The sequence below is a fragment of the Zosterops lateralis genome (assembly GCF_965231275.1).
Source record: "Zosterops lateralis genome assembly, chromosome: 1".
Lineage (NCBI taxonomy): Eukaryota > Metazoa > Chordata > Aves > Passeriformes > Zosteropidae > Zosterops > Zosterops lateralis.
In genome coordinates this window covers 18,558,212-18,585,220 of record NC_139762.1, presented here as the reverse complement: position 1 = coordinate 18,585,220, position 27,009 = coordinate 18,558,212, and the positions used below count along the sequence as shown (strand labels likewise).

General features: G+C 40.4%; 1 protein-coding gene across 13 annotated transcripts in view; it reads left to right on the top strand.

Annotated features, from left to right (window-relative positions):
• Nucleotides 1-27,009, top strand: part of KIAA1217 — a 353,656-nt gene that overhangs the window by 313,669 nt on the left and 12,978 nt on the right. For 12 of the 13 annotated variants that reach the window (XR_014590269.1, XM_083862710.1, XM_083862713.1 and 9 more), the window contains 8 exons: nt 576-680; nt 1,106-1,155; nt 8,425-8,585; nt 14,914-15,089; nt 20,281-20,411; nt 20,649-20,796; nt 22,425-22,908; nt 23,733-23,913. Coding sequence is in view for 12 of the 13 variants with exons in the window: in XM_083862710.1 (XP_083718836.1) it covers nt 576-680; nt 1,106-1,155; nt 8,425-8,585; nt 14,914-15,089; nt 20,281-20,411; nt 20,649-20,796; nt 22,425-22,908; nt 23,733-23,913 (1,436 nt within the window). In the remaining variant the exon portion in view is untranslated. The remainder of the gene's footprint in view (nt 1-575; nt 681-1,105; nt 1,156-8,424; nt 8,586-14,913; nt 15,090-20,280; nt 20,412-20,648; nt 20,797-22,424; nt 22,909-23,732; nt 23,914-27,009) is intronic. The other variant, XM_083862712.1, reaches the window with a different exon arrangement.

Genomic DNA, 27,009 nt, shown 5'->3' with positions numbered 1-27,009 from the left:
TGCATTTGATGTCCTGTGCGTTTCTGTCACATTTCTGTCCTTTTCAAAGCAGACAGTGATGTCAGGTGCAAAGGATTTGGACTGGAAAGTAGTCAGCTTGGGCAGATTAAATGCTTCCTAGACAAAAATCCTGGGTCTGGGAAAAATAAAAATAGTAACAAGAAGTAGTGTGAAGTCTTTAATCCTGAAACCTTAAGTACAGACAAAACGATTGGCCCGGTGTAGGTAAAAGAGAAAATGCATGTAATGCTGAAAAAGATTTTTTCACAAGTTCCAAGAGGCATTAACAAATTGTTTTAGGTGCCTGTCTTGTGAGATCATTAGAAATTTATAAATTGGTTGTTTGTTTTGTTCTTTTTAACTAAGCACATTTTTTTAACTGTGTGTTACAATGCAGAAGCTGTCCAAGCCAAGATGTGGTAAGCTGCTGCAATAAGGTATATGTAAACTGGTACCCAAGTGCCTTTGCACAAACTCTGTAGTGTCTTTCCAGTCCTGTGGTAATCATTCACCTAGAAAAACAAGTCTGAAAGCAAATATATCTGGCTTTAACAAACGGTTCTCTTGTCTTACAGAGAGAGGATACAAGCCATGGAGAAACAGATTGCCAGTTTAACTGGTCTTGTTCAGTCTGCGCTTTTTAAAGGGCCAAATACAAGTAATAGCAAAGATTCTTCTAGGTAAAAACAGAATTCATCTGTAATGATTTTAGTAACCAATCAACAAAAATATATTTGATTGTAATAGTAAAAAACATCCTGAATGCTCAATCATTTTTAAGTTTCTTTATCATCTCCATGAGAATGCTAGGCAGAGAGGAAGAATATGGCAAATGATAGATGGATATTAACTGCATTACTCTTCTTTGTGATAAAAAGAATTAATGTAGCTACATCTCTGTGCTTTCTACTGCTTATAGTCCATTTCTTGCTTAATTTGTACTAAAAGGTGATTTTAAAAAAAATTACTGATGACTGACAAATTACTGGTGATTTAAATTTTAAAAATGTATGTTAGAGAAGGCCATTTAATTTGTTGAATATAAACTTCACTACAGTTTAAATAGTTAGTAAACTAAAATTACTTTTTTCTTGTTATTACTTAGTGAGAAGATGATGAAAATTGTGTCCAGCAAGACCAGTGCTGACACTGCAGGTAAGATAATTCACTTTTAATTTACAACTTATTGAGGTATATGAATAGCTGTAACATTACAAACATCCCAGCCTATGGAAATGTCAAATTTACTTAAATTTCCATGGCTGTACTGTCATAACTGAAGTTTAAGTGCAGGATATAGAGTCGATCACATCTTTAAGAGAGGAATTTCTGACAGGTTGAGATGGTATTTGGAATGAATTTCACACCTGTGCTGAATGGTTTAAATGAGATGCAGAGTCTCTGCATCTGGTGAATTTTCCAGTGATTCATCTTGTCTATAGGGTGTGTGTATATATATATATATCTGTCATTAACCCTAGATGTGTCCAGATTGCTATAGAAGACTAAATATTTAATTCCTTTTCTTGTCACCTGAACTTTTTCTAAGGTCTGTCTGTCACAAGGACACTATGGATGTAATGAGACCAAGAAATTTGGCAGTCAGCAAGACAGCACTTTCCCTAATTCAGCCACATTGATCTGTTACTAATTATTAGCGTGCACCTAAACTGTTCTGAGCAAGCACCAATTATGAAGCCAATAAGAGCCGGTCTTGTTTTAGCATCCCACCTGGAGAGCTGTTAAAGATTGAATCAAGACTGTTGTGAAAGAAGATCTCCATGTGGTTGAAGCTCTTTGTGTCTGGGCTGCTGCTGGAGAAGTCCGCAGGGTATTCATGTGCTTATGTGCCTCCTCTTCACCTTTGTCATGCACTGAATGCAAATACAGGCAGTTCCCTACTTCCTGGTAGTGCTGTTCCCACAGGGAGGTCTGTGCTCCGGCAAGTAGTAAACCACACACATTTATTAGCAAACCTGTTATGTTCCTAACCAGCCTTTCTGTTGGAGCTGTTAGCTCACGTTCAGGATTCCTGTTTGTCTGGAATTGCAGTGTCCTCCTAATCGACAGAAACCAAACTAGACCTGGAAACTATCAACCACATGGAAGAGAGAAAGAGCTAAAGTCCTGGTACTAAAAGCTTTGCTCCCAAGCCACTCTCTGGTGCTGTTCCAGCTCTTCCCTTCCTGCTGGCCTCTTGATGGGGAGAGGAATACTTAAAGCTTTGAAGAAATAACTTGTAATTTTTCAGTTTCGGACAATATGATGAAAAGTCTGACATTATTCAAAACAGCTGCTTAGGGTCTTAAGATTTTTCCCTATTGCAGTGTCATTATAGACTGAGAATTTGTAGCATTTCCCACTTCCACAGGCCGCATCTCCTAAAAAGCATTTATGAAACCCTCACAACCAGCACATGTAGTGCCTTGTGTTCCTCTTTGTAGTGCATTGCAAACAGCAGCCTGTCTCCTTTCCCTGTGATGGTGCTAGTTCAGACAAGTACTGGGTGGGGGGCACTGAGTTGAAGGACCTGATCTAAGTGGCCCTGCTTTGAGTGGGAGTTTGGACCTCCAGAGGTCCCTTTAAACATGAATTATTTAGTGATTTGTGTGTGCATGTGTAAACGTACACTCACTTAGTTGAGAAATGGAATAATATTAATTGGAAAAACAACCTTACATAAAGCAAAAGAGGGGATTCCCTGGGAAGTCACGCCCAGCCCAGCAGAATAGTGTGGTTCCTCTGACCAGCAGCCATTTCCTGGCACTGTTGTTCCCAAATACTCCCCACTCACTACCTTAGCATATGACTGACGTGTCCCTGAAATGGCAGCATTACATCTAACAGCTTCATAGTGGGAGAGATAGAAGGTGGGGGTCTTAATTTACTGTCAAAGGCCAGATCATCATGTGTCACTTACTGACAGAGACATTGGCTTTGGCACATGGCCATGTGCCTATCCAGCATATAAGGATTCCAGCATTCAGCTTGTGCTATAGATGCCTTTCTCATCTCTTAGGAAAAGGGGATAGGGCAGTGGGAACAGCCATTCAGCCAGCAGTGTGCAAGGATCCCTATCAGTGCTATAAAGTGTAGTTGTAACTCCAGCACCTGCATCCCTAGGTCCTGTATTTCCAACATGATTCAGCCACAAAATTAAATTGTAGCAGGTAAGGAAAACAAGATGTGATGAACCCAGTGTGCTACAGTGTTGTAACCCACAACAGCTATTACTGAAGACTACTGTATAAAAGAATAGTCTTGCATAATGGAATATTTTCCTGCTTTTGTGCCTGGAATTGCTCAGGACATGGTCCAATAAGTCAGTGCAGTTCGGCTCACTTGAAAATTAGGCAATCTTCCAGAATATACTACAGAATGTTTCTACTTTTTGTAAACATGCTTGGGTTCAAACATGCCAGCAGGAGCTAGACACATTTCTGCTGACCGCTGTTTTGTTCAATCTTCATTAAGTGTAGCCATTTGGGCAGTGACTCCCTCACTTTAGAATTCCACATGACAACTGTGCACTGAGATGCCAGTTTTAGCAATTTCAAAGACTATTTGAAAGACAAAGTGGTAAGATAAAGATAAAATGTTGATTGAACAGTCCTTTCTAGAGCTCTGATAAGCAAAAATCTGAATTGCTTCCCATTCTAAAAAATAAAACATCTGTGCAAGATAATACTGCCTCATCAATGTTGAACCAACATTGTATTTTATAGTATGTGTTCCAATGATAAGACACTTTTGTGCAAAAAATAGAGAACTGCGTCCCTTGGGATGGGAAAGATCCCAAAATTTCTAAACCTTAGATAACTCTATATCACTAGATTGTGAATACTCTGTTTGGTATGTCATGTGAACCAAATTGTTGTATTTAACTTGCTTTTGCTTTGCCAGTCTGTAGAAGCCAAATATTAAGGACTCTGAAGAAACCCAGCCTTTTCACTGAGAAAGATGAGTCTGTAATGACAATGCTTGTCTGCGTTTCTTATCTTTTATTGCTTTAGGCTCAGTTCTTTCATGGGGAATGAATTCAAAGAGCAGTAATCCTCCACAGATTGGCTATGTCTCTTCTGCTAATGTTAGGAGAAATCCTATGACTGAATCTATTTTATAAAGATCTTCAGTTCCTGAAATACAAATGGCATCATTTGTGGCTTTAAAAGGAACTCTTCACTTAGAAACAACATGTGATTCTAAAACCAAACCATTCTAGTAAGAGTCACCATGAGATTACTAACAATTACCCTGAGAAACACTTATATACTCTCTTTTCTGTCATATTTTTGTTCATCAGTGGGAGATCGATTGATAGACAAAATCTTGGATTCATTTATTAAATTGGGATCAGTTGCTTAATGGATTACCAAAAGAAGCAATAGCTTTTTGCTAGTTGCTGTCTTGTTAGAAGAGGAAGGAAGACATTTCAGTATTCCATGAGAGGGGAATCAGAACGTACAATATTCTGCACTAACACTACCAATACAAAACATGAGGAAGATGGCAGCAGGGAGAAGAAATATTACAAACACAGGGCTCAGATTTGATTCTTCATCCTTTGTGAACTGTCTTGTCATCTGTGCATATCTGTGTGCTCTTCTCAGATGCATGACTCTTGCTGTGATGACCTGTGAATTAAATCATTGTCCATATCTGCTTGCTTATCTCAGGTTCAAAGACAGATCATGCTAATCTTAGAACTCCATCAGCATTTGCAGGGAAAATATGATCCTGAATTCATTTTGGATCAATGAGGTGAAGTTGCACACTAATGCAATATATAGAATATATTTAAAAGATATAATAAAGTATTCTATATAATATATAGAGTATTTTATTATTTTGAGGATGAATTATTGCCATCTAATAACTGTCACATCTCCCCAGATAATACTTGAAAATATTGTGTCTCTTTAATAAGATTATTAATTTGTGAAAAAACATTGCTGGATGTCTTCTGATGGGGTTTTGTCTCAACTTGCTTCAAAATAAAATCTTAGCATTTTAGAAAAAAGAAGAAATCTGGAAAACATAGGGAGAGCAGTGTCTTTGCAACCATATCAAAGGTCAAGTGTCAGGGAGTAGAAGTCATGTTCCTTACCTCCTGAGCACATAGCAAACCTTTTCTCTTGATGCACTTCAGTTCTCTTTGTACTCTAAAATGGCAGCTTAGTTCATTAGCCTTTGTAAAAAGTTAACTTTTTTGTTTGTCCAGAGTATTAGGAAATTATGGTGGGAGGTTGAATTTCCCTTACCTAGCTCAAGAAGGGGTTTATTTAAAAATCCAAGAGCCAATGCTGTTTCTTTCCCTTCAGTCCATCTGGCCTCACATCTAATCGCAGAGCTACAGCCTGGGGCTATTTCCAAAAGTGAGCTACACTCCTAGGATGAAGCAGCCCCTCATTCAACTGCTCTTTTATTCTTTCTTGATGAAAATAGGAGTATCTGAGAAATCAGCTGCTGATGGTTGTTGCTCACTCAGTGTCTTGTGTTTCACACCCCTGGAGTCAGCTGTCCCACTGCATGTTTCCCAGGCTCTGAGCACAGTCTGCAGCAGGGACACTGTGGCAGCCAAGAGCACCTAATGGCAAAAAGAGGTGGCTGAGGCAGCAGCGGAGGAGGAGGGCTGCGTCATAGGGAGTTGGAGACATTTATTGCTTACAGAAGCAGATCACAGTCCATCTACACCAAAAGGAAAGCAGACACCCCTTCCTGAGAAAATATGTGAATTGACTGGGGTCCAGCATGGGGGGAGAGACTGGCGGGGTTTGATTCATGCCTTGGCTGCCTCATCACAGGGTCAGGGGCTGAGGTTTTGGAGCTTTTGCTTGAGGCAAAGAACAGCAGAAAGGTAGGTGTGCTTTCAAAAATAGTCCAGATTTGTGGCAAGGGATCAGAACTCTTGGAGGCTTATCCACATTTTTCAGGCTCTCTGGTGGTTTCTGTCTGTAAGGTTTATGAACTAAATACCATTCTCTTAAAAAAAAGGGCAAAAAATAGTGCATGTGGGAGGGAAATAGATGCTTGACTGTAGGAGAAACTGCAGTACATGTAGACAGATAAGTATTGGCATAGATTAGACTGAAGCATGGAGTGGGTACATAATGGCAGTGAACAAGGACTGTTTATTTCTTGAGTGTTGCTTTCTGTTAAGGAGCTCTTTGAAAGTCAAGAGAGCATTGAATCATACTGGAGTATAGCAAAAATGTGCAGCAGCTTGCTCAGCAGTGTAATGACGAGTGCTGTTGTTGAAGCACCAAGCAGATCTAGCTGGAGCACATTCAGGGGAGGTATAGCATTACAAGAGCCTGCACCAAGCTAGAACAGCTTTTTGTCTGAGCATGTCTCCAGAAGCCCATGCCACTCGCTGTATGCAGCATGGATCCAGCCAGAGAGGCCTGTGCTTTTATTGAGCAGAAATGCAAATAAAGGTAAAGTAACAAACAAGATTCTTTAAAAGCTGTATTTGAGGTATCCACACATGTTGGAAAAGGAGTAACAGTGTGTTGTTATGCTGAGCTGTACTTACTCAGGCACATTTGGAGGAATGGTTGGAAAAACTATGAGGGATGAGAGCATGGGGAGAGAACTTCCCACTCTGGGATTCATAGTCATTCCAGTTAGAAGATGTGTCATGCACTTTAGTGCACTGAAAATTTGCCTTTAGTATGCAAAGCTCACAACACTGGTTTTTGTTTGATTTCATTAAACTTGATAGAATGCGTGCTTGTGGGAACAGCTGATGACCAAAATCCCTGTGCAGATCCATTGATGAGCTATTTTCTATTTTCTCCAGTTTCTTTTTTTTAATCATGGAGATGGAAGAAATTGAACCAGGGAGTGACCTAATCATAGAATAGAATCATGGAATTATTTAGGTTGGAAAGGACTGTCCAGATCATCCAGTCGAACCATTAACCTAACACTGCCAAGTCCACCACCAAGCCAGATTCCTAAGCAACACATCTACACATCTTTTAAATACCTTCAGGGATGGTGACTCAACCACTCCCTGAGCAGCCTCTTCAATGCTTGATGACCCTTTTGGTGAAGAAAATTTTCCTAATATTAAATCTCCCTGAGTGTAACTTCAGACCATTTCTTTTTTGTCCTATCATTTGTTACCTGGGAGAAGAGACCAAATCCCACCTTCTTCAAACCTCCTTTCAGGCAGCTGTAGAGAGCAATAAGGACCTTGAGACTCCTTTTTTCCAGACTGAACACCCCCAGCTTCCTCAGCTGTTCCTCATCAGATTTGTGCTCCAGACCCTTCACCAGTTTTATTGCCCTTCTATGGACATGCTTCAGCATCTCAATGTCGTCCTTGTAGTGAGGGGCTGTTAACTCAGTAGTTCAGGAAGCAGCAGCCATTTGACCCGATTGAGATCAAGGAATAAGGTGAATTTGGCAGTGTGATGAGAAGAGTTTGCAGGACTATGTTTTGCCTGACCTACAAAATAAAGTTTGTCATACTGACAGTCTGTCATTCTGCCTGCTGGGGGAATGAGGAGGAGGAAGGGACACATTAAAAAAAATTTTTGAAGAGTCCGGGTGTGTACTCGCAAATTGCAAGAAGGAGCTAACATTTCTGTTAGTGATGAGCTGGAATTTGCTTGTTCTCTCTAAACAGAGCTTCTTCCCAGGTACTTGAGACTGAAAAGAACAAGCTCGATATTGTTGCTGTATAGAAGAACAGCATTCTTTAACAAAGAAAGCTTTGTGAGGACAGCAATCATTATTTTCAGAGTGTGGCTCAGTTCATTTCCTTGTGTTATGCCATATTCTTTTCTGACAGACTAAAAGGGAGTGGGTTGATGCAACATAGCTGGAGAGCCTCTGCCACACCACCATTTCATTTCTCTGGTTTTGTAGGGTTGCTGCTGGAGATACCTGCTAGAAATAATGCAATTGTCCTTTAAGCAGTGAAGCAAGATTCTCTACAGAAATATTTTCCCCATATTTGGCAGCTTGACTGAATCCCTCTTCTGTGATGATTAATCAACAGATAATCAGCAGTTCAGGAGTCCTGTGAATGAATTTGCATCAACTTGGTCTCAGATATCTCCTGGGAGGACAGTCTTGAAGTTACTTTCAGAACCAATTTGATTTGTTGCTGTTTTGTGTAATCGGTGGTTATAACGTATTATCCTGTCTCCACTATATGTGGTAGAAAGCAGTCCTGGTAATGCAGTGCAGTGGTAGAAGTTCCAGCACAGGTGCACTCTGAGACACTGCAGGCTTCCCTCAAAATGTATTGGATAAGGAGGTGCCAGTCCCCTGTTAATACTGAGCCTTGGCATCCATCATTTGCTTTTCTTGTCCATCTGTGTGAAATACCTGGGGATTCAGTGGGCGGAGGAAGGATCATGTCTGCACCTTCTCTGCTCTGAGCTCAACCTGCACTGCTGCTTATTGCAGGTGCTGCCAACATATCTGGGGGAAAGAATGCCCTGGGAACCGTGGAGTCAGCTGTCATCCATCACCCTGCTGGAGCCCCAGCAATGCAAGTCAGCCTGCATGGTATGAAACGCAATGTGTCGGATCTGCGGCTGCAGCTGCATCAGATGAAGCAGCTACAGGTATGATTGTCTAGATAATGCTGGGGGAAAAGGTGAATTATCAGCAAATGCCTTTTTTCTTCCCTCCCTTTCTCTCATTTTCTCTCTTTTAGCTTTTGTACAAATGAGTCTCAGTAGCAGAGTTCTAGCAAAGGGCAGACCCAAGTACTACAGGCACAAAAGTTTGCATAGTCCTCAAGGTGTGAGAATTAGCTCTGTTAAACTACTGATGCTCAGATAGTGAGAAAAAAAAAGTAATTTCTAGCTTTGTTGGATGACTCTAGACATTAAAGCACTATTTATGTTACAGTAATATCAAGTCTGTGATTACAGTTTGGACGCTGCTATGCTATGTGCTGTATAAACATGTCAGAAGAACCATGTTCTTGCTCCATATTGTTTACAGTTGAGACAGATTTTAAGTCCCTGAATACACAACTTTGATGTCAGGAAACCCAAATGTAGCTGAGGATCAGTAGATATGCATTAAGCCAAAATTTGAGTCTCGTATTTACAGAATCCAGAAAAACAGCCAACTTGAACAGTAAGAAAAAAAGGTACTTCAAATGTTGCTGCAAAGGTTTGTTGTGCCCTACTTATATTCAGGTTTCAACAATACCTTCCTAATACACGCCAACATCTCAAAACCTGCGAGAAAGAATACAACCAGGGAAGAGTTAACAAAAGTAGTATGTTGGCACATACGGTCATCTGCAAATATAAATATATGCTGTTATACTCAGACACTGTGAAAATAAGCATAAGCAGCTGTACAGGTCTTCAGCCCTTTACTTAATTGGAAACTGAAGAGCACTGTGTATGGTCTCAGAAGATGGAAAAGAAGGCAGACCACTTTCTTGTAAGACAAAGTGGACAGTGGAAGCTTTAGTACTCTGCCTGTCCTTCTTACCCAGAAAGTGATATCCCATGATAGCTATCACAGGGCTGTAGCTACTGGTTTTATAACCAGAGTGATCGTACTATGTCAATCACATTTGATTTTCTGATAAATTTTAGAACAAAATAATAATAATCAGAATTCAGTGCATGTTTTACCTTCACCTCCTTATCTAAAGGAAATTGAATTATGAACCAGGGGTAGAGCAAAGGAGCAGAAGAGTGAGGTAAACATCAGTATAGGAAAATGTGTCCAACTGAAGGTTCTGTGACAACATCCTGTGCTCTGTTTGCTGGGAATGCAGAAATGGCAGAAGGTGTTCAGAGCAAGGGGTTGGGTCAGGTAACTTCTCCCTGTGATACAGTTCCCACATATTTAAATGTTCAGTTTAGGATGCTCCAGTAGCAAATGTCCCTTTCAAAAGCTATTCCCAGCGGTGCTGCCTACATGCCAGCCATCGTGTTCCCTGTCTAATTTGAAGTCCCTGACATGGGATCTGTGCCCTGGCACGTTATTTATAAGTGCATATTGTTCCACATTTGTGCCACAAACCACTGCAGCCCCTCTGTCCTTCTCCATACCATGTGCCAAATGCAGCTTTTGGCAAATGCTTTCGGTCTGGCCCCCAGCTGTGCTCAGCATGTGGCCTCAGAAGGCAGCTGGAGGCTGCAGTGCTGCTTGGAGGCAGGGAGTTCATCCTCCTCACAGCACTGCCCACCAAGGAGGTGGCATTTCCCCAGCTGAGCTTTGTCTCCATGGCCCTGCCCGGGGCAGAAGCCTTGCTTTTGATCAGACATAACATTGTGGCACACAAGAGTGAAGAAATTCCTGCCATCTGCACAAATAAACGCTGCCAAGGAGGTATTGAAAAGGAAAAAAGGACATATCCCAAGTGTGCTCATTAACTCTGGCTGGCTTCCCTTAATTCAGAAATTATAGCAAACTTGGTGCATTGAGCTAGTAGGAAGTTGAGAAATTTTGATAGTCAGTTGGAAGAACCTGTTGCTCAAGGGAAACTTTGGTATATTACACATAAATTCTATTTATGAGAGTTTCTGTCATGGAATTCCTGAATTATTTTGAAAAAGAGGTCATAGTTTGTAGGGCAGCAAGTGAAACAGGCAGTGTTTTAAACTGAAAAGTGTTGCAATATCACATTCTAAATGAAATATTTTGTATTATGTTTTCACAAAAAAAATATAAGTAAAAAAGAAAAAGTATTTTTCTGGTTTCCCAGATTGTTTTCATTTTATGTTTGACAGTGCTTCATATTTTTCAATTTCACTGTTTCTCTTGGGCTGGCAGTCAGTTTATTCCTGTTTGTGTGGATTTTATACAGTGACAGACTAAAAGAAACAATTCAAAAAAAAGATTAAAAAGATGATTGCAAGCAAAGGCACAAAATTTGGCAAGATAACTAAGAAACAGGAACAGGACATAAAACTATGTTTAATAATGTCTATTGTTAATTTTCAATTATGTTACCACCGTAACTTCATACTAATTTTCTTAATAGAATCTGAGAAACACATGATAGAAAAGACCCATTCATTCATCTATCCTTTGTTTGTGCTGGCAAAGTCTTCTTTTTAAACCATATCCAGCAGCAATGGATCCAGATGTATTGATTCACACACCAGATAAACATATGTTACAAGACGCCACCAAAAAGTTGAGACTCAGTCTGTGGTTGGCTTTTGGGCAAAGATTCTTAGCACACAGACATTTATTTACCTTATGGCTGTTGCTAGAGGCTGTATACACTTCTTGCTACTACACTTGCATGTTCTAAGTGCTCTGATTTTCAGAGACATTCAAGACAGACTAGTTTCATAGTGCTGTGGAGTTTTCCTCAATGCCAGAGATAGGCTGTAACATGACCTTTGTCCTGGATGGATTTGCTACTGATAAGAATTGAGCCCATGATGACTCTAGTGGGATTGTTCAGTGCTCCCAGAGAACTCTTAGTAGCAGGTTTGAACCAAGCCTTAGAGTACATGGTATATATCATTAGCTTATGTGTACATTGGATTTTTTTTGTCTACTCCTTCTTTTCTTTAATTGAACTAATTTTAAGGGAACACAGTTAGGTGTTATTAATCTTCCCCATTAGGAACATGTATGCATGCATGCTCTTCCTTCCCTCAGTGCACTGTTTGCAGGGAAATGAGTTCTGCAGAAAGGACAGAAAATGTAGTCACAACATTGTCATAAATGGTATATAATATTCAGTCTCACAAGTGTGACTTTAAATTAGAAATTCAAATATATTTTGAGCTGCATTATAGAACTGGAGACACTACCAATCAATGTATGGTAACAAACTTCAGGAACTAGATACTTAGATTCTACAGAGGTCCTGAGCTGCAGGCAGACAGTTCCTGTTTGTGGCTGTGCACTGTAGTTCATGGGGAGGTGGGTGGCCCAGAAGCCTCTCCCCCAGAAGGGCCTGGGAGGCTTCCACTGGACAGGTCTCACAGATAATAATTGGTTTAAAGTGAAGTGAACTAGTTATCAGATTATTTTTGAAGTGGACACCAGAAGCGGAGCTGGGGTACTTGTGTGAGAGCAGTGACAAATAATGGCTGGAGCACTAGATGAAGAAGAGGGACAAGGAAGGTATCTGGAGAGGTTGGTGAGGCTGGAAGTGAGAGTCAAGGGTAAAGAATGTATGAGAGGATGCTAGAATTCTAAAAAAGCGTGCTAAATTTGTTCCTGTTGGATTGCTGCTTGCAGTTATACGTTAAGGTAACTGTAATAAGCAAGAAATTGCCATCTGGTGGTGACAGGAAAGCCTGCATTGCTTTTCCTTACTTTTGGGCATTTGCCTTTAGAACTTCAATACTGTTTTAAGACAGATTCTTCAAGTAGAATGTCTAAGATTGTTTATTTGACTTGTCTTCAAGCAAGCTTACAGTACAAAAGGCTCTTTTGTGTGGAACCAGAATAACTATGGCAGATCCATAAAACATCTTGCTTGAGATGATGGAGTAACTAACAGAGGTGGTCAGAGGGGCAAGCAGGGTGTGCACTTAGCCAGGGAGCCTCACACCTGATACTGCTGGCAGAAGAAAGGTAAGAGTCAAGTTCAGTTCCAGAACACGGAGGTAAATGTGATGGCCAGAAACTGTCTTCTCCTTCTCAGCCACAGCTCTCCTCCTGTGCTCCTGCTCTCCCTGCCTCATGCTGTCTTTGGCTGCCTGTTGACACAACTGCTCCCCTCCCACAGTTCTTTATTTTGTCTCTCTGAACCCATATGTATGTCTCCCTTCTCATCTTCTGTCCCTGTTCCCCAAGCATGAACAAACTTAGGTTTTCCATAACTAGCCAATTATGGCATGAATTTTCATAGAAATAGCAAAAACATTTCTTTGATACCAAAATGTGTCATGTCCCAGACTTAAAGTGCTCACCCCAAACACTAAGGTTTGGGAGTTCTCAACATACAAGATTTTTTGAAACCTTGTTGTGTTACATTTTTATTCACTATCCTCATTATCAGAAATAGATGAACTTTTGTGGCTGAAACTTCCTGGTATTGTTCAAGCACTTCATAAATGGAGGTGATAAACGACAAACACCTTAGCCGTGCACATCACCACAATAAATATAGATCCTCTACATATGCCTATAATAGGAAAAAACATGTGCCTGCCATTTCACAACCTCACACACTCACACATACTCAGTTTTGCTATTAGTGGAAGTCCCTGTACCCAGCTGAGGAACATCAAGGACTTAAATTCTGGACATCTGAGACTTAAAGTCTAACTCTGTTACTGACCTTCTCACTGACCTTGGATCAGTTGTTCCACAGATCCTAACTCACTTCCATGTGTCAAATTTCCCCACTTTTTAAAGAGCTGTGAATAAATTGTATGACTGAAGTGTTACGTGCTCATTCACTCATTTATTCATTCATTTAGGTTTTCCTACTTGACAATATGACACAATGAAAGAGGTATGTATCTCAGATAGTTGTGCTGGCCTTGCAGTAAGAGATTTTAATTTATCAAATCCAAGCATTAATCCCATAATGGGGAAAATACACATACAAAATACATATTGTCTTAAAAATAATCCAGACAATATTTATATATTTCTGTGCTGTTGAAATGTTTTTCAGCTTCATTTTTTCATCAACTGCTAACACTTCTCTTCAGCTGAATTTCAAGCTAACTCCTCACACACAGGCCTTCACCCCCTCCAGTGAGATGCTACCCTCCTCATCACAGTTGTGTAGCTGGAGAAGAGAGTAAGAGAGTCAGGCACAGGGACTGAAGAGTTGTAAGTGAGGAACAGAGTTTGTTTCTCTCATGTCCATATTGATTGGATAGAATTGTTTCAGCATAGGTGCTTTTTTTTTTGATTCTCATGAATTTTCTTACATAGATTTTAAAGAAGGCTTACTACATTATACTGTGATGTAGGTGTCCCATTTTTGTGATTCTTCCTATTAGGTCATGGGTTTATTTTGTGTGTTAAATGTGATTTGGCTGTTCAGCCTGGATGTTTGGAAGACAGTTCAAGTGCTAGTTTTAAAATGGGAATTTTGTCCCAATTTAGCACAGATGTTTTTTAAGACCTTACAGTATGAAATGGCTCCTGGGCCAACAGAGTTGTTGTTCATGTTGCCTGTATCCTAAAACTATGACTAGGTGGAGTCCTGCTTATCACTTTGAATCCTGTGATTTGCATAACAGATGTAAACAGGTTTGGTTTGTGTGAGCCTGGCTCATAGCTGCTCCAGGGCTACCCACACAAGAGTACAGCCTACTGACCTATGTTTTGGTCTGTGAGCTTACTATCAGCAAGACAATTAATAATTGAGTTACTTAACATCAGGCTAAGACAAGAAAGAAGGTGTGACTTGTAGTTCTCAGAAAATTACCATAATAAAGGGGGTTTTTCTGGTGAGTAAAGGAGGTTTTATGTATTGCAGATGAGCTGTATGCCTGTACCAAATTACACCATATGTTAGTCCTTCCTCTGCCACTTGAGAGACTGAAAATCTCCATTCTGAAAACAGCAGTGCATTCCAGCCATAACATGAATGTGTGGGATTATCCACTAGGCACGTATGGGCAGTGAGATGCATAAGCTTGTGAGATACATGAAAAGTGGAAGTCAGGCATTCAGCATACTTGTGAGGCGTAATTAATTCTTGATTCATGTTGAACCAAGCAGAATAAAGGAACCACAATCCTTGCAGAAGTTATGCATTGAGGGTGATATACTGATGCCAACATCTTTTATCAGTTTGGAACTGAAAGTTATATATATATACATGGAATAATGTTTATAGGTACAGCTAAAGAGGAAAAGAAGGTAAAAACACTCACTCACTGTAGGATGATGTTTATCCCAACCTTCTGAGCTCTACAATGTATTCTGTTGCCAGGGATGTCAGTCAGGCAGGAAAAATTGAAGTTGATTTCTTTTGTGCAACAGCTGCAGAACCAAGAGATGCTGAGGGCAATGGTGAAGAAAGCAGAGCTAGAAATCAATGGCAAAATGATTGAAACAGTGAAGAGGCTCGAAGATCCTGTGCAGCGACAGCGCAACCTGGTGGAACAAGAAAGGCAGAAATACCTCAACGAGGAAGAAAAGATTGTAAAGAAGTTATGGTGGGTTAAGAAACCTCTTCAAATGTGTTGCTTTTGCCTGTCTTTTTCTTCCATAAAGTAGAAACTTCCACCACTGTTTTGAGGTGCACTACATTTGTATATGCTGTTTTAGCTGTGTTTCCTTGCTGTGTATCACATTGGCTGTAAAACCCTGTCTGTCGTTGTTCAGCTCACTGGTCCTGACTGGGAGTTTTTCTCTGCACAGCCCACTGGGTAAATCCCAGCAGTACCAAGAGTTTCAACCCCTTCAGAAGTCCCTTGTAAAGGGACAGATGACTGTAAGGACTGTGCCCACTCCTGTATTCTGAAAGCCTCCCTTTACCCTAGTTCTCCCCTTCACCCTTATGTATAATGCTTTAGGGAAGGAGGGAGGAATTTCCTCAAGAACAGAGGGAGGTAATGAGTTTGGCTTTAAGTACAAAAATCAGATTTCAATAGTAAGTGCTTTGGCTACTGCATGGGAGAGGTAGGGGAAGCTCAAATAGAGGATTGAAGTTTAATTACAGTCAGCAATGCCAATCCTTGTCTAAAATGTACTCACTGACACTTCCATCTGCTAAACTGTGTACCTTGTATTGTTGTTGTTATATAAAGGCCCTTTGGAAGATTCTGGGTTTTTTCCCCAGAACCTTGGCCCACCAAGACTGGAGGGATCGAGTTGTTTAGTTTAGTTCAGAGTCATCAGGAGGCAAGATAAAGCTGAAATGAGTAAAAAGTTTAACTAATTCTAACACTCACATTTGTAGGATATTACATAACTAATTTTCTCATCGCTACATTTATTTCACACCTGAAGAATTGCTCCATAATAGAGAAGAAATTTCTAGTCAGCTAGTCATTGAAAATTATGACTCAAGAGCCATAGAGTACAGTTCCTGACAGCTGAAGAGAGTAAATCCTTCCTGTTAATCAGTAAGTTGTCAGATTAATACTTTTTGTAATAAAAAAGGTGCATCTGTAAAGAGAAGGTTGGATGTTAGTAAGGAAGAGTCTTGTGAAGAAAGGTTGAATGTGCAGTAATGGTCCATGCCAGTGTAATTAATCCTCTCAGCTGGTTTGTAGTCTTAATTAATGAACTTCCTGCATGTTAGAGCGTGTTAGAGGTGTGACCACTCTGTATTGTAGATGTTAAGCACTTTAATAGAAGGGATTTACAAGCAGAGTATTTAAATTATAGCCACATCCAAACCTCTTCAATTGGATATGATCCATAGTAAGTTACAATTTATATATATTCTGTTAGGAAAACTATCACATATTTTTTATAAAAATAACCATGTTCCGTGAAATCAAAACTTCACTTAGCAATATGGGAGAGCTACTAGTAGCAGATACTTGGGAAAATATATCAGAAGAATCTCTTTTGTTTGTTTTTGAATTTTTCATCTGTGAGTCAATCCCCAGACTCTTAAATAATGCATAGCAGAATATTCGCCCTTGCCATGCTAGTCATTATGTTACAGATACTCCCCCACTCCCTTTCCACTCCCTTTTCCCCCCACTCATGCCTTTTCCAGCCTGAGGAGTCTTAGTCTGTTTAGTTAACCTTCTTCTATAGGCCTCTTTCTACATTTTATCATCCTGTTGCCTTTCTCTTTGCCCTTTCTAACTCTGGTGTACATCTGTGAGATGGAATGGGGAGACAGGAGAGCCCTGCAGCAGCTTTGTCAGATGCAGGCACACTGTGAACTCGTGCATGGTGTGATCTCCTTGTCCTCGTGTTCCATAGGAGCTTTACATTAAATACCCAACATCTCACAATGGATGATTATCAGTTTTAAGTTCATCATTGTATAAAGAAATCTTAGGGTTTGGGGAGATTATTGGTTTTAGGTGGGGTTGATTTTGGTTTTATTTCTCCTCTTCTCATAAGCACACTTCACATGTATTCGGAGTGAATTTAATCTTTGATGTTTTCCTGGTCAGTTAGTATCAGATGGTCCATCTGCAGTCCTCTGCAGCCACCTTTCATTTACATTTCCCTGAATAATATAATAGCCTTTTGAGATTTTTTTGTTATTGTTGTTATATTATTCATCCTATTTTCTAAATTATTTATAGTATGTTGAAAAGCACCAGCCCTAGCAGCAGTCCCTGTGGAACCCACCAGCAAAGTACATTCATTGAGTTAGCTGTTCATTGATCCCTTACATTTACTTCAGTGCTTTATCCATGAAAGAATTTCCTCTTGTCCCATGACAACTTTGCATTCTTGAAAGCTTTTCCTCAAACACCTTGCTGAAAGCTTTCTGCACTATAGTTTGTCCTCAGGCTTCTGTTGCTTGAGGATTTATGAGATTTACCTTCATTTTATACAAACTATGTTAATTCCTACCTAACACAGCAAATTCATCCATTGTTCATTGATTCTTTATTGTTTATTCTTTATTTTGATCCTGTCCATTACACTGGTGTAAGTGTCAGTCTCACAGAGTACAGTTCCCAGGATATCCCCATAGCATTAAAAAAATTTATTTGTGTCATTTATGAAACTTTCCACTAATCTGGTCCCAAGGCAAGAAGTTAGATGCTTAGCATTAATAGTTCAGCTTTTGAATGTCGAGTCGCTATAAAACTCCAAGGTAAATACCATCTGGTCTGGGTGATTTGTTACCATTAATTTTGTCAGTTTGTTTTGTAACCTGTTCTACTGATACTGCAGTCTGAGGCAGATCCTCTGGGGCTTGTTTTTTTTTTTTTTGCCTAAAGAAAGATCTCAGCTTAAGAAATGCCCCACGTAGAATATAGATGCAGAAAAAATGTTTATCTTATATTAGCCTTCTGAAACTGCATTAATGTGCATGTCTTGCTAATTTGCTCAGGCCAATCTGTAAAGCCAAGTATCTTCCCTAGTGAGAGAAAAGAAATTCTAGAGGCCATCAAATCTGTTTCAGTCTTCAGATCCTAAGGGATGAAGTTTCTTTTCCCTTGCAGTTAGCAACATGAAGCTGTGTAATATGGTGTCCCCTGGGTAGTTTCAGGATCAGTTGTCGTGTTTGACAGTATATGGAATCAAAGGGGTTTGTGATGACCCTTCCATTTCTCCTCAAAGAACAAAGGGAAGAGTGGACCTCAAAGTCCTTCTTTTATCCCTACATTTCAAACAAGCATAAACCTACTAAAACATTGTAATATTATTTTGTGTTTTCCTTTCTCTTCTTTCCACACATGAACAAATGTAAGCACCTTTATCTTTTTTGTTGCCTGGTAGATGCAAATATCTACCAAAGAAGCTGGTAGAAGCTTTTTCAATGCTGATCTACGAAAAGGAGGAGCGATACCCCATGATTCCCAAAGCAGCAGTGCCCAGCCTCAGTGCCAATACCAGGGCATGAAGACTGGGGAGGATGCATGACTGCAGAGCACCATCCTGCAGAGCAGGAGCCTTTGCATTAGTGACAGTCACAGAAGGGCACATTCTTTCTCCAGTTCCTGCTAGAGTGTGTCTGTGCCCTTTATTGCATAAGCAGACAGAGACAGCAGATGCCTGCATTTTAGCAGCCTCTGCCACTGGAAAAATACCTTTAGAAGTGTTCCCTTGCTGCCATCGTGTGGTCCAATGGATTGTTTCCTGCAAGTCTGCTTGTGCCGGTGGGAATTGGGACTCCCCTAGCTTTCTGAAGGCAGAGTTGTTGGGAGAAGTAGTCTTAAAGCGGGAACAGAATAATTTACCTCCACTTGTTTGTGATCTGTTCAGACACAACTTATGATTCTCAATTCAAAATAATTTTTTAGTTTCTAAAGTTCTTTGTTTTGGACTGAAATGAACTCTTTGCTGTGCATGCTTAATGTTCAGATGCTGATCCTGTTTCTGTCTCTCTGTGTATGAGAAATACCATTGTGTTGCCATGGAGTGTTCTGTGGGACCGTGCTCTGATTTAAACTGACCTACATGTACAGTAGTACTGTAAGGAATTTTCTTTATTTTTATCCATTACTGGCCACCTGCTTTTCTTCCTCGTGTCATTGAGTTGGGTCTGAGAAATGGCTGGCTTTGGTGGCAGTGGAAGGGAAATATGTGGAAATGCAAGACTGGCAGATGGTGAAGAGGGCAGGCTTCTCCTATTCCTTTCCTGGCAATCCTCTTGTACCTTGATTGTCTTACAGCAATTGCAAAACTGATCCCTGATGGATGCAAGAAATTATGCCCAAGATTAGGTAAAACTGAGTAGCTGATTTGTCAGTTCAGAGTTTCCATGTCATTTTTTCTGTGATTAAACTTCTTCCTTTAGAATATTCCTTTGAGTGTATTTGGTATCTTAATAGAAGTGAATTTCTCCTAGATATTCAGGAGATGATCTTTTTAAGGTGTTTGCATGGGTGTTTGTGTAGTTGCCCATAAAGCATCTCAGGGTTGGGGTTTTTTGAGAAAATTTTGTGTATCTGTGGAAAACTCTAGTAGCTAAAGCAATGTTGTCTCAAGCTCAAATGGAATGAAGTGGCTACTCCCCAAACAAAAACAGAATTTGTGTGTCTGGAGTATTGCAAAGTTTTATATGAACTATGGAAAGGCTGGAAGAAATGTTGCGAAAGGTGAGAAGGAAGCACCAGATGGAGCACAGAATGGCAGTGGTTGGAAAAAAATCTGAAGTGATTCACTCTTAAATCCAAGTTCTGAGCAAGAGCTGCACACAATGCACACTTGCTGTTTCAGTCTGGCTATTCATGGAAACAGAATCCCGTGTCCTGTCTAGAAGTGCCTGGCAGATAACAAGGTTGCATCAAGAGGCCTTTGGTGCTGGTTTTTGGGTTGTTTCTTAACTGTTGGGCATTCCTCTGCATGTCATCAACAATGAGAAAACACAGGGTGCAAAGCAGTACCCGGAGCAGTTGCACAGTGTGTCTGTACCCTTTGAGCACTTGTATCCCCAGAGGGCTCCTGGTTGTTCCCTGTGTTTTACCAGCTCACCTGCCCTTTGTAGCACAGCTGCCCTGAGGTCAAGGTGCTCTGCACAACTGCAGCCTGTCACAGAAATCAATGACTTGGGCTTGTTACAAGCCTGTTCCTGTGCTGTGAGTGTCCAGCATTCTCACCTCCCCTATTGGTATCCTGTCATTTGTTTAGCCTGTGGTGTCAGATTTAAAGGTGCCACAGTTGAGGTTTCTGGTTTACTCCATTCATTTACATATATTTGCTTACAATATGAAAGTCCTGCTTAAATTTTCTGTTCCTGTTATTTCTTTTTGGCAGTGAGCTGGAGACATTTGTTGAAGACCTGAAGAAGGACTCTGCTGCTTCCAGCAAGACAGTTACACTGAAAGATGTTGAGGATGGAGCCTTTCTTTTGCGTCAAGTGGGAGAAGCCGTTGCTACCCTGAAAGGTATGTCCATTTCCTCTTTGCTTTTCTTTTTCTCTTTTAACCACAGAGAACAGTTTTGCCTTTGATCTGGAGGCATTAACTTTCACTTCAAAAAGATTTAAAGCTGGGATTAGGGAGCTTGCTGCATGGCCCCTGGAGAGAGATAGACACTCAAGTAATTGACATTCACCCAATCATCTTTTACTGCCCAGGGCTTTTATCATTTCCTCTTCAGCTTCACAATTATTTTCTTTGCAGGAGAGTTCCCAACATTGCAAAATAAAATGCGAGCAATCCTGCGGATCGAGGTGGAAGCTGTGAGGTTCCTGAAGGAGGAGCCACACAAGCTGGACAGCCTGCTGAAACGTGTGCGCAGCATGACCGATGTCCTTACCATGCTCAGGAGGTGATTTTTGTTGGGTTTTTTTTTTCCCTTCAGGCTTAAAGAATTTCCTCATGCAAGGCTGGAACAGCTTTTGGGTTTATGTTCTTCCCCTCGCCCGTGGCAAATCTGAGCAATTCAGTTTGTTTGCAGTATTTATAGATTGTTCCTAGAGCCCTCTCAAGGGAAATTAAATTAGCCTTTCCTATGCTCTGTGCAATGAGTCCATTCTGACCAACAACCTGAGTCACTGAGATCTTACAATTGAGACTAGATACCTCTCAAGCCAGCAATTCCAGATTTGGGAAGTGCCTGGATGAGAAAACCTACAGTGGCAACAGTCCCATATCTGAGCTAATTAACTTTAGGTGTTTATAGTAATTTAAGCTAACATAAACATTCTCTGACATTGAAAGGTTCATTCCCTAAAATGTAACAGTAAGAAATAAAATAGGAAAAGAGTGCAAGTGGATAAAGGTATCCCAAACCTTCTGAAAAAATATGCTTCAAATTCTTTTTCTCTTCTTTGCAAGGAAGATGCATTAGAGAAAGTTGAAATACTAGATAAAACCTAATGTCCACTAAGTGCCAGTGTTTAGCCATGTTTGTCAGAATATATGAGCAGCAAATGATTGCTGATTTATATAACTCAGTGGGCATTGGATTTAATTTCTGCTCAAAACTGTCAGTGGTGGTGGTCTCAATTTAAGTTCAATTACAAGAAAATGTAAGTCACGAGCCTATTGTAACTATATTATTCTAAGGAATGTAGGGTTGCCAGTGTTTCTATATATCCTGGAGCAATATAAAACAGATTTGGCAGTAGTGGCAGATGGATAAAATGGTTTATGTAACAGGTGTTCTAACAGCCATCACTTATTTTTTCCATACAGACAAATATCTGTATCCTTTCACATTAGTTTCTTTTCTTAAAAATTATGACAGTTATTTCCTGTCTTGCAAAGAAAAATAGAACAATAAGTTATGCATACCAAAGTTTTACTGTACATCATTTTTTGCAGCAAAATTGCATATTGAGCCTCATAAAGTCTGTTTCAATAATGGGAAAACTCATGGCATTTGATGGCTTGCAACACTCAGAAGCTCAGACATTTCACAGCTAGCTGCTAGAAATAGTTGCTTCTTTACATCCTCAGCTCATCCTACCCCACACTCTTGACAGGAAAGACCTTTGTGAAGTATCATTTCAGACAGAACCTTAATTTGAAGGCTCTGTTTTGACAACGTGCCAGACTGCTGCCTCTCATTATATGTAGCTTCACTTTTCTGTGCTTCTAGTCCAGGAACATATTGTTTAGCTAGATACATTGTATACAGTTTATTCAAGATATTTCCATTCTCACTTTAAAATCAACCCACTGTAACTCACGGTTACATGCCAGTACATCACTGAAGGTTTGTAAACACCTTAGAAGGCAAAACCATCTGAATTAGAGTAGCCTCTTTAAAATTCTGAGTCCCTGACTGTGAGAGAAAGCTATAAAATCATACAGCTGAGACCACCAGGAAAATAAAAAACCCCCACCATTTTGATGCAAGTGCTTTTTCTTTGCAAGAGCTTATTGTTACATATTTCTCACAACTGGCCTGTGTGCTAACCATGCGCTGTTGTGTTCAATTTGGCTGGGCAGACATGTTACAGAAGGGCTGCTGAGGGGTGTGGATCCATCCCAGGCCGTGCAATACTCTGCTACGGAAAAGTCCACTGGAGCTGACACTCTGAAAAACCAAGAGGAGCACAAGCCCAAGCAGGGGCACGCACAGCAAAACCTCCCAGCAATGCCATCCGAGTCCCAGGTGTCATCAGTGAAGTCAGAAGTGATCCCTCTCTCAGCCATGACCGTCCACCACGTGCAGAGCTCGCCTGTGGTCATCCATCAGTCCCAGCACTCGGCAGCCCTGGTCAACCACGCCCAGGGCTCTCCCCCTGCGGGCAGTCACAGCGAGGGTGGTCACCCCACAGCCTCCCCAGCCCTGCAGGAACCCACACCAGCATCCCAGCCCACACAAGCCACACCAGCATCACAGGTCTCTGTCAATGGCACCACCATGCAAAGCCTTTTCATTGAGGAAATTCACAGTGCAAGTACCAGAAATCGAGCAGTATCAATTGAGGTACGGTGTATTCTACTCAACCAGCTGTCCTCTCTTTAGGTCTGAGCTCCCAGTCTCATTCTTGAGGCTGCAGGTGGGACTTTTCAAATGCGTTCTGGGGATTTATGTGCTTAAGCCCTAATTACACTGTACTTCTGAAGATACTCTCTGATTTTGTCCCTGCTCATTGCAGAAGGGTTGGGCTAGGTGACCTGTAAAGGTCCCTTACAACCCAAACTATTCTATGATTTTAAATGCAACAGAAAAACTACATGTAACCAAAATTAGTAAACTGTGTTTTTAAAATTCTCTTTATTGAAAAAAACATAGAATTCTATTTTAGAAATTTCAGAACACCTTAATTTTAACCAATAGCTTATAATTCTCTGGCAACACTTGCATATGTGGATTTCGTTCACTCTTTAAATCTCCATATCCCTTATTATGGAGAAGTAAAAGTGAAGGAATGTGAAGCTCCATTGGTTTCACAGAGAGATATTGAGAAAATCCGGAGGTGAACTGCTGTGTCTTACTACAGAAAGGCACTTTAATCACTAGTGTGATGTAGTAAGGCAGAGACCCAGATTTAAATTCTGTCTGTTCCTTTAGTGAGCAATGGCCACTGTCAGTGTGTCATGTGTCACACTGTCATGTGTTTGTGCCAAAACTTGCACAGTACAAGTCAGAACAGTGTGCAATTACTGTTCATGTATTTCCTTTAGTTGCTGAATAGAATTAAAAGAATTTATCCATACTGACCTATATTGTTTACTCATGGAATTTATTTTTAAGTGATCACAATGGAAATCAGAAAACTAAATAGCTGCTTTACTGGTTTTGTCTAGAAGGCTGAAAAGAAGTGGGAAGAAAAAAGACAAAACCTTGATCACTATAATGGAAAGGAATTTGAAAAGCTCTTGGAAGAGGCCCAGGCCAATATAATGAAGTCCATTCCTAACCTGGAGATGCCTCCCCAACCAGCAGCTCTGCCTAAAGGGGATGCAGCAGAAAAGTTAGAAGTCTCAGGTAAGGTTTGCTAGAGTAAATGAGGCTAAAGAATTGCATATCTGGAAAGGAGAGGTTATTTTTCCAACTTTCTAGAATGTTTTCATTTTATAGATTGCCATGATCTTGAGGAAGGACAAAACAATCTCTGAGTACACAAAAGTATGCTTTAAAAAGCAAGAATAACCTGCTCTGTGTGTGGATAGAACAGTGGTAAAAGCTGGCAATTGCAAGCAGGAAGATCTGAGTTAGGCATTAGGAAAACACCTCATAAAGATAAGGAAAGTGAAGCACTGAAGCTGCATGAGGCAATGAGGAGGATGTGAGGTCCCCATTACTGGACAGAATGGTTTAGGCAAGCACTGAACTAGAATTATATAGGTAGAGCTTCTTTGTGGTAGCAAGATGGTGAGATGTCCTTCCAGTCCTGTTTCTTTCACAATTTAACATACAAATCCATGGATGAATTTATTCAAAATCCAAGGAGCAAAAAAGAGGCCTCAGGCAAACCTTGGATTTATCCCATTAGCCAAACATGCATCAGCTGTAAAATTCTTACCCAGCTACAGGTGCAAATCCATCCAGCTCAGTCTTGTACGGGCAATTGGAGACACTGTGTGTGGGAGCACAGAACTGGCTGCCTTCTGCAGTCTGCTGGGAGTCTTCCAGCACCTCCATCTGATTTTGAAGGGAATATCCAAATCTCCTTTTCATATCCATTGTGGAACTTTATCCAGTAATTCCTCTATACTTGCTTATACAATTTGCATCCTCTTGCTGTGGCAGTTAGCTCCCATCTTGTGAAGGAGCTTTCCTTTATCTCTTTTAAACTGGTATCATACCAGCTTCACTGAGTTCCCCATAGTTCTAATATTCTCCAATTTGGCAAACAACAGCTCTTCAGTTCCTTTATAAAATCATGAAGACAGTGGATAAACCTTTATCATGTCCTGGAGCTCTCCTGGAGTCTGCCCCAAAGACTTCAAACTGTGAACTGCCAGCCTTCCTGGTCCCTCCATCCAGACCAGCTGCTCCCTCCCCAGGCTAGATTACCCTTGTTTAACCCCACTTTGTCCTTCTGGCGCTGTGGAGGTCAGAGCTGCATGCTGCACTCAAGATGTTGGCATGCCAACATAGTAAAAAGCTGAAAAACAAAGCCCTAGGGGTTGTGTAGACAAATAACCTATAGAATTTGGGAGGAGTGTTTTCTGATCCAGCATTTTGTTCTGGGTGTACCTTTGATACTGCCAAGTTTTGGCTTCTTGGGTGTTTTGTAACATACATGTTTAAAATAAATTCTGTTGAACCTCATAAAATAATTTTAGAATTCTGGCACCCTTCAGTGAGATTACTGGCTATCAACACAATTAGCTTGTGTAATGTGTGACAGAAATAGAAGAAGTCAGTGAAAATAAGTACCATATGGGTGCAGTGAGCTGTGACATCTTAAAAAGTGCAGAGCACAGTAACTGAGAAGTTTTGTAAGTCGCATAGTTAACTAATCCACTTCTAGAACACAATTTTGCACAGTGTGCAGCCAGCAGATTTAAGAACAAGTTTGATGAGATTGAGACATTTGCCTTCTGTTGTGCATAATGAATCCTGCAATAGTAACATAAATACAGGAACAGCAAAACTTTCCCTTAATATCTGATTAAATATCTCATATACCACTCAGCTCTTCCATGACTGAAGATGAAGAGTTCAGTACCAGTCTCCTGTAGACTTGAAAACTGAGCAGCATAAGAAAAGACAGACCACCTATTTACCAATACAATGCATAAAAAATTTTGGCCATAAATAAGCAGAGCCCTCTGTTGATTTAACTGCAGAACCCAGATAGATCATGCTGCCAGATTGTGTTGTCTCATTCATTCAGGATTCATACAGAACCTCTCCCAGTGAAGAAACTTTTTTTTTTTTTTGCAAAGCACAAAGCAAAATAAAATTACACACTTTACACAGTTTTTGACTGTAGTACATCTGTACTGTAGAGTCATCTGTACGTATTTCTTTAATGTCTTGACCCTAACTTATCTTTGTATCAAGATTGTTCAGTGAAAAAACTGTTTTTTTTCTAGCGTCTACACTAGAAATTGGTCTTCATCTCTCTTTGTGCCTTCATTATGTGAGAATGCCCTGATTTTTGCAAGTGATCAGTATCTTCCATTAAAGAGAGTTTATCTGACTGCAGAGACTGCCTCAATGCAGGCACTATTATTTTGAAATCTTTTGGATTTATTTTGGTACAAGTAGACGTCTGTATGGTGGGAGCAATTAATTCCTGTCTATCTGTGAAAATTAATTCTCGTCTATCTGTTGAAAAATGCTGCAGTTTAGTGAAACAGCTGGCAACAAACAACTCCCATTTTGTTCACAGAAGTGCTCAGCCCTTTGACACCAAAAGAGGTTCCATAATGTGTAGGTTTTGTTCATGGACAGTCTCAGGCTTAGTGAGTTAAATTTGTTCATTTACTCCTCCCTCTTTAAATATGCCAGAGGGAAAAAAATAACAGAATAAGATCTTCCCTGCATTTTTTTTCCTCTTAAGTTGATTTTTTTTCCTTCCCATTTATATTGGGGAAATATAATTGTTTAGTAGATGAAATAGAAATCCATCTTTGAAGTTTTATGAGCAGCCTAGAGTCACTGCACTGACCATGATCCCAGATCCAGTGCATCTGGAAATTCACTCTTCTTGCAAGGGACTGCCAGATAACCAGGGAGGGAGATAATACAACTGAACATTTCTTTAAACTTAAGCAGCTTCAAAGAACATTTGAGCTAAGAAGGAAAGAAAGATGAGATGGTGTCAGACAAGGGCTCCATCCAGTCCCCAGGGCCAGCTGGAGTGCTGGAGGAGCCTGATGGAGCCCCAGGAGTGGGCAGTTATGCAATAATTTGCCCAGAGGAAACATTTAGCCCTAAACAGCTGGGTAATCCCAAAAGCAGGATGTTTTATCTTTCCGGATTATATTTATTCCAGCTGTTTATATAACACTGAGTAGCTGCAGAAAGGTCGTTCTTTTGCTCTTGGAAACAAACACTGTAAACAGCAGTGTGAAAATAGTGGCTGTTGCCATATTTATGATGCTTAGCCTGTAACCAGAAACACAC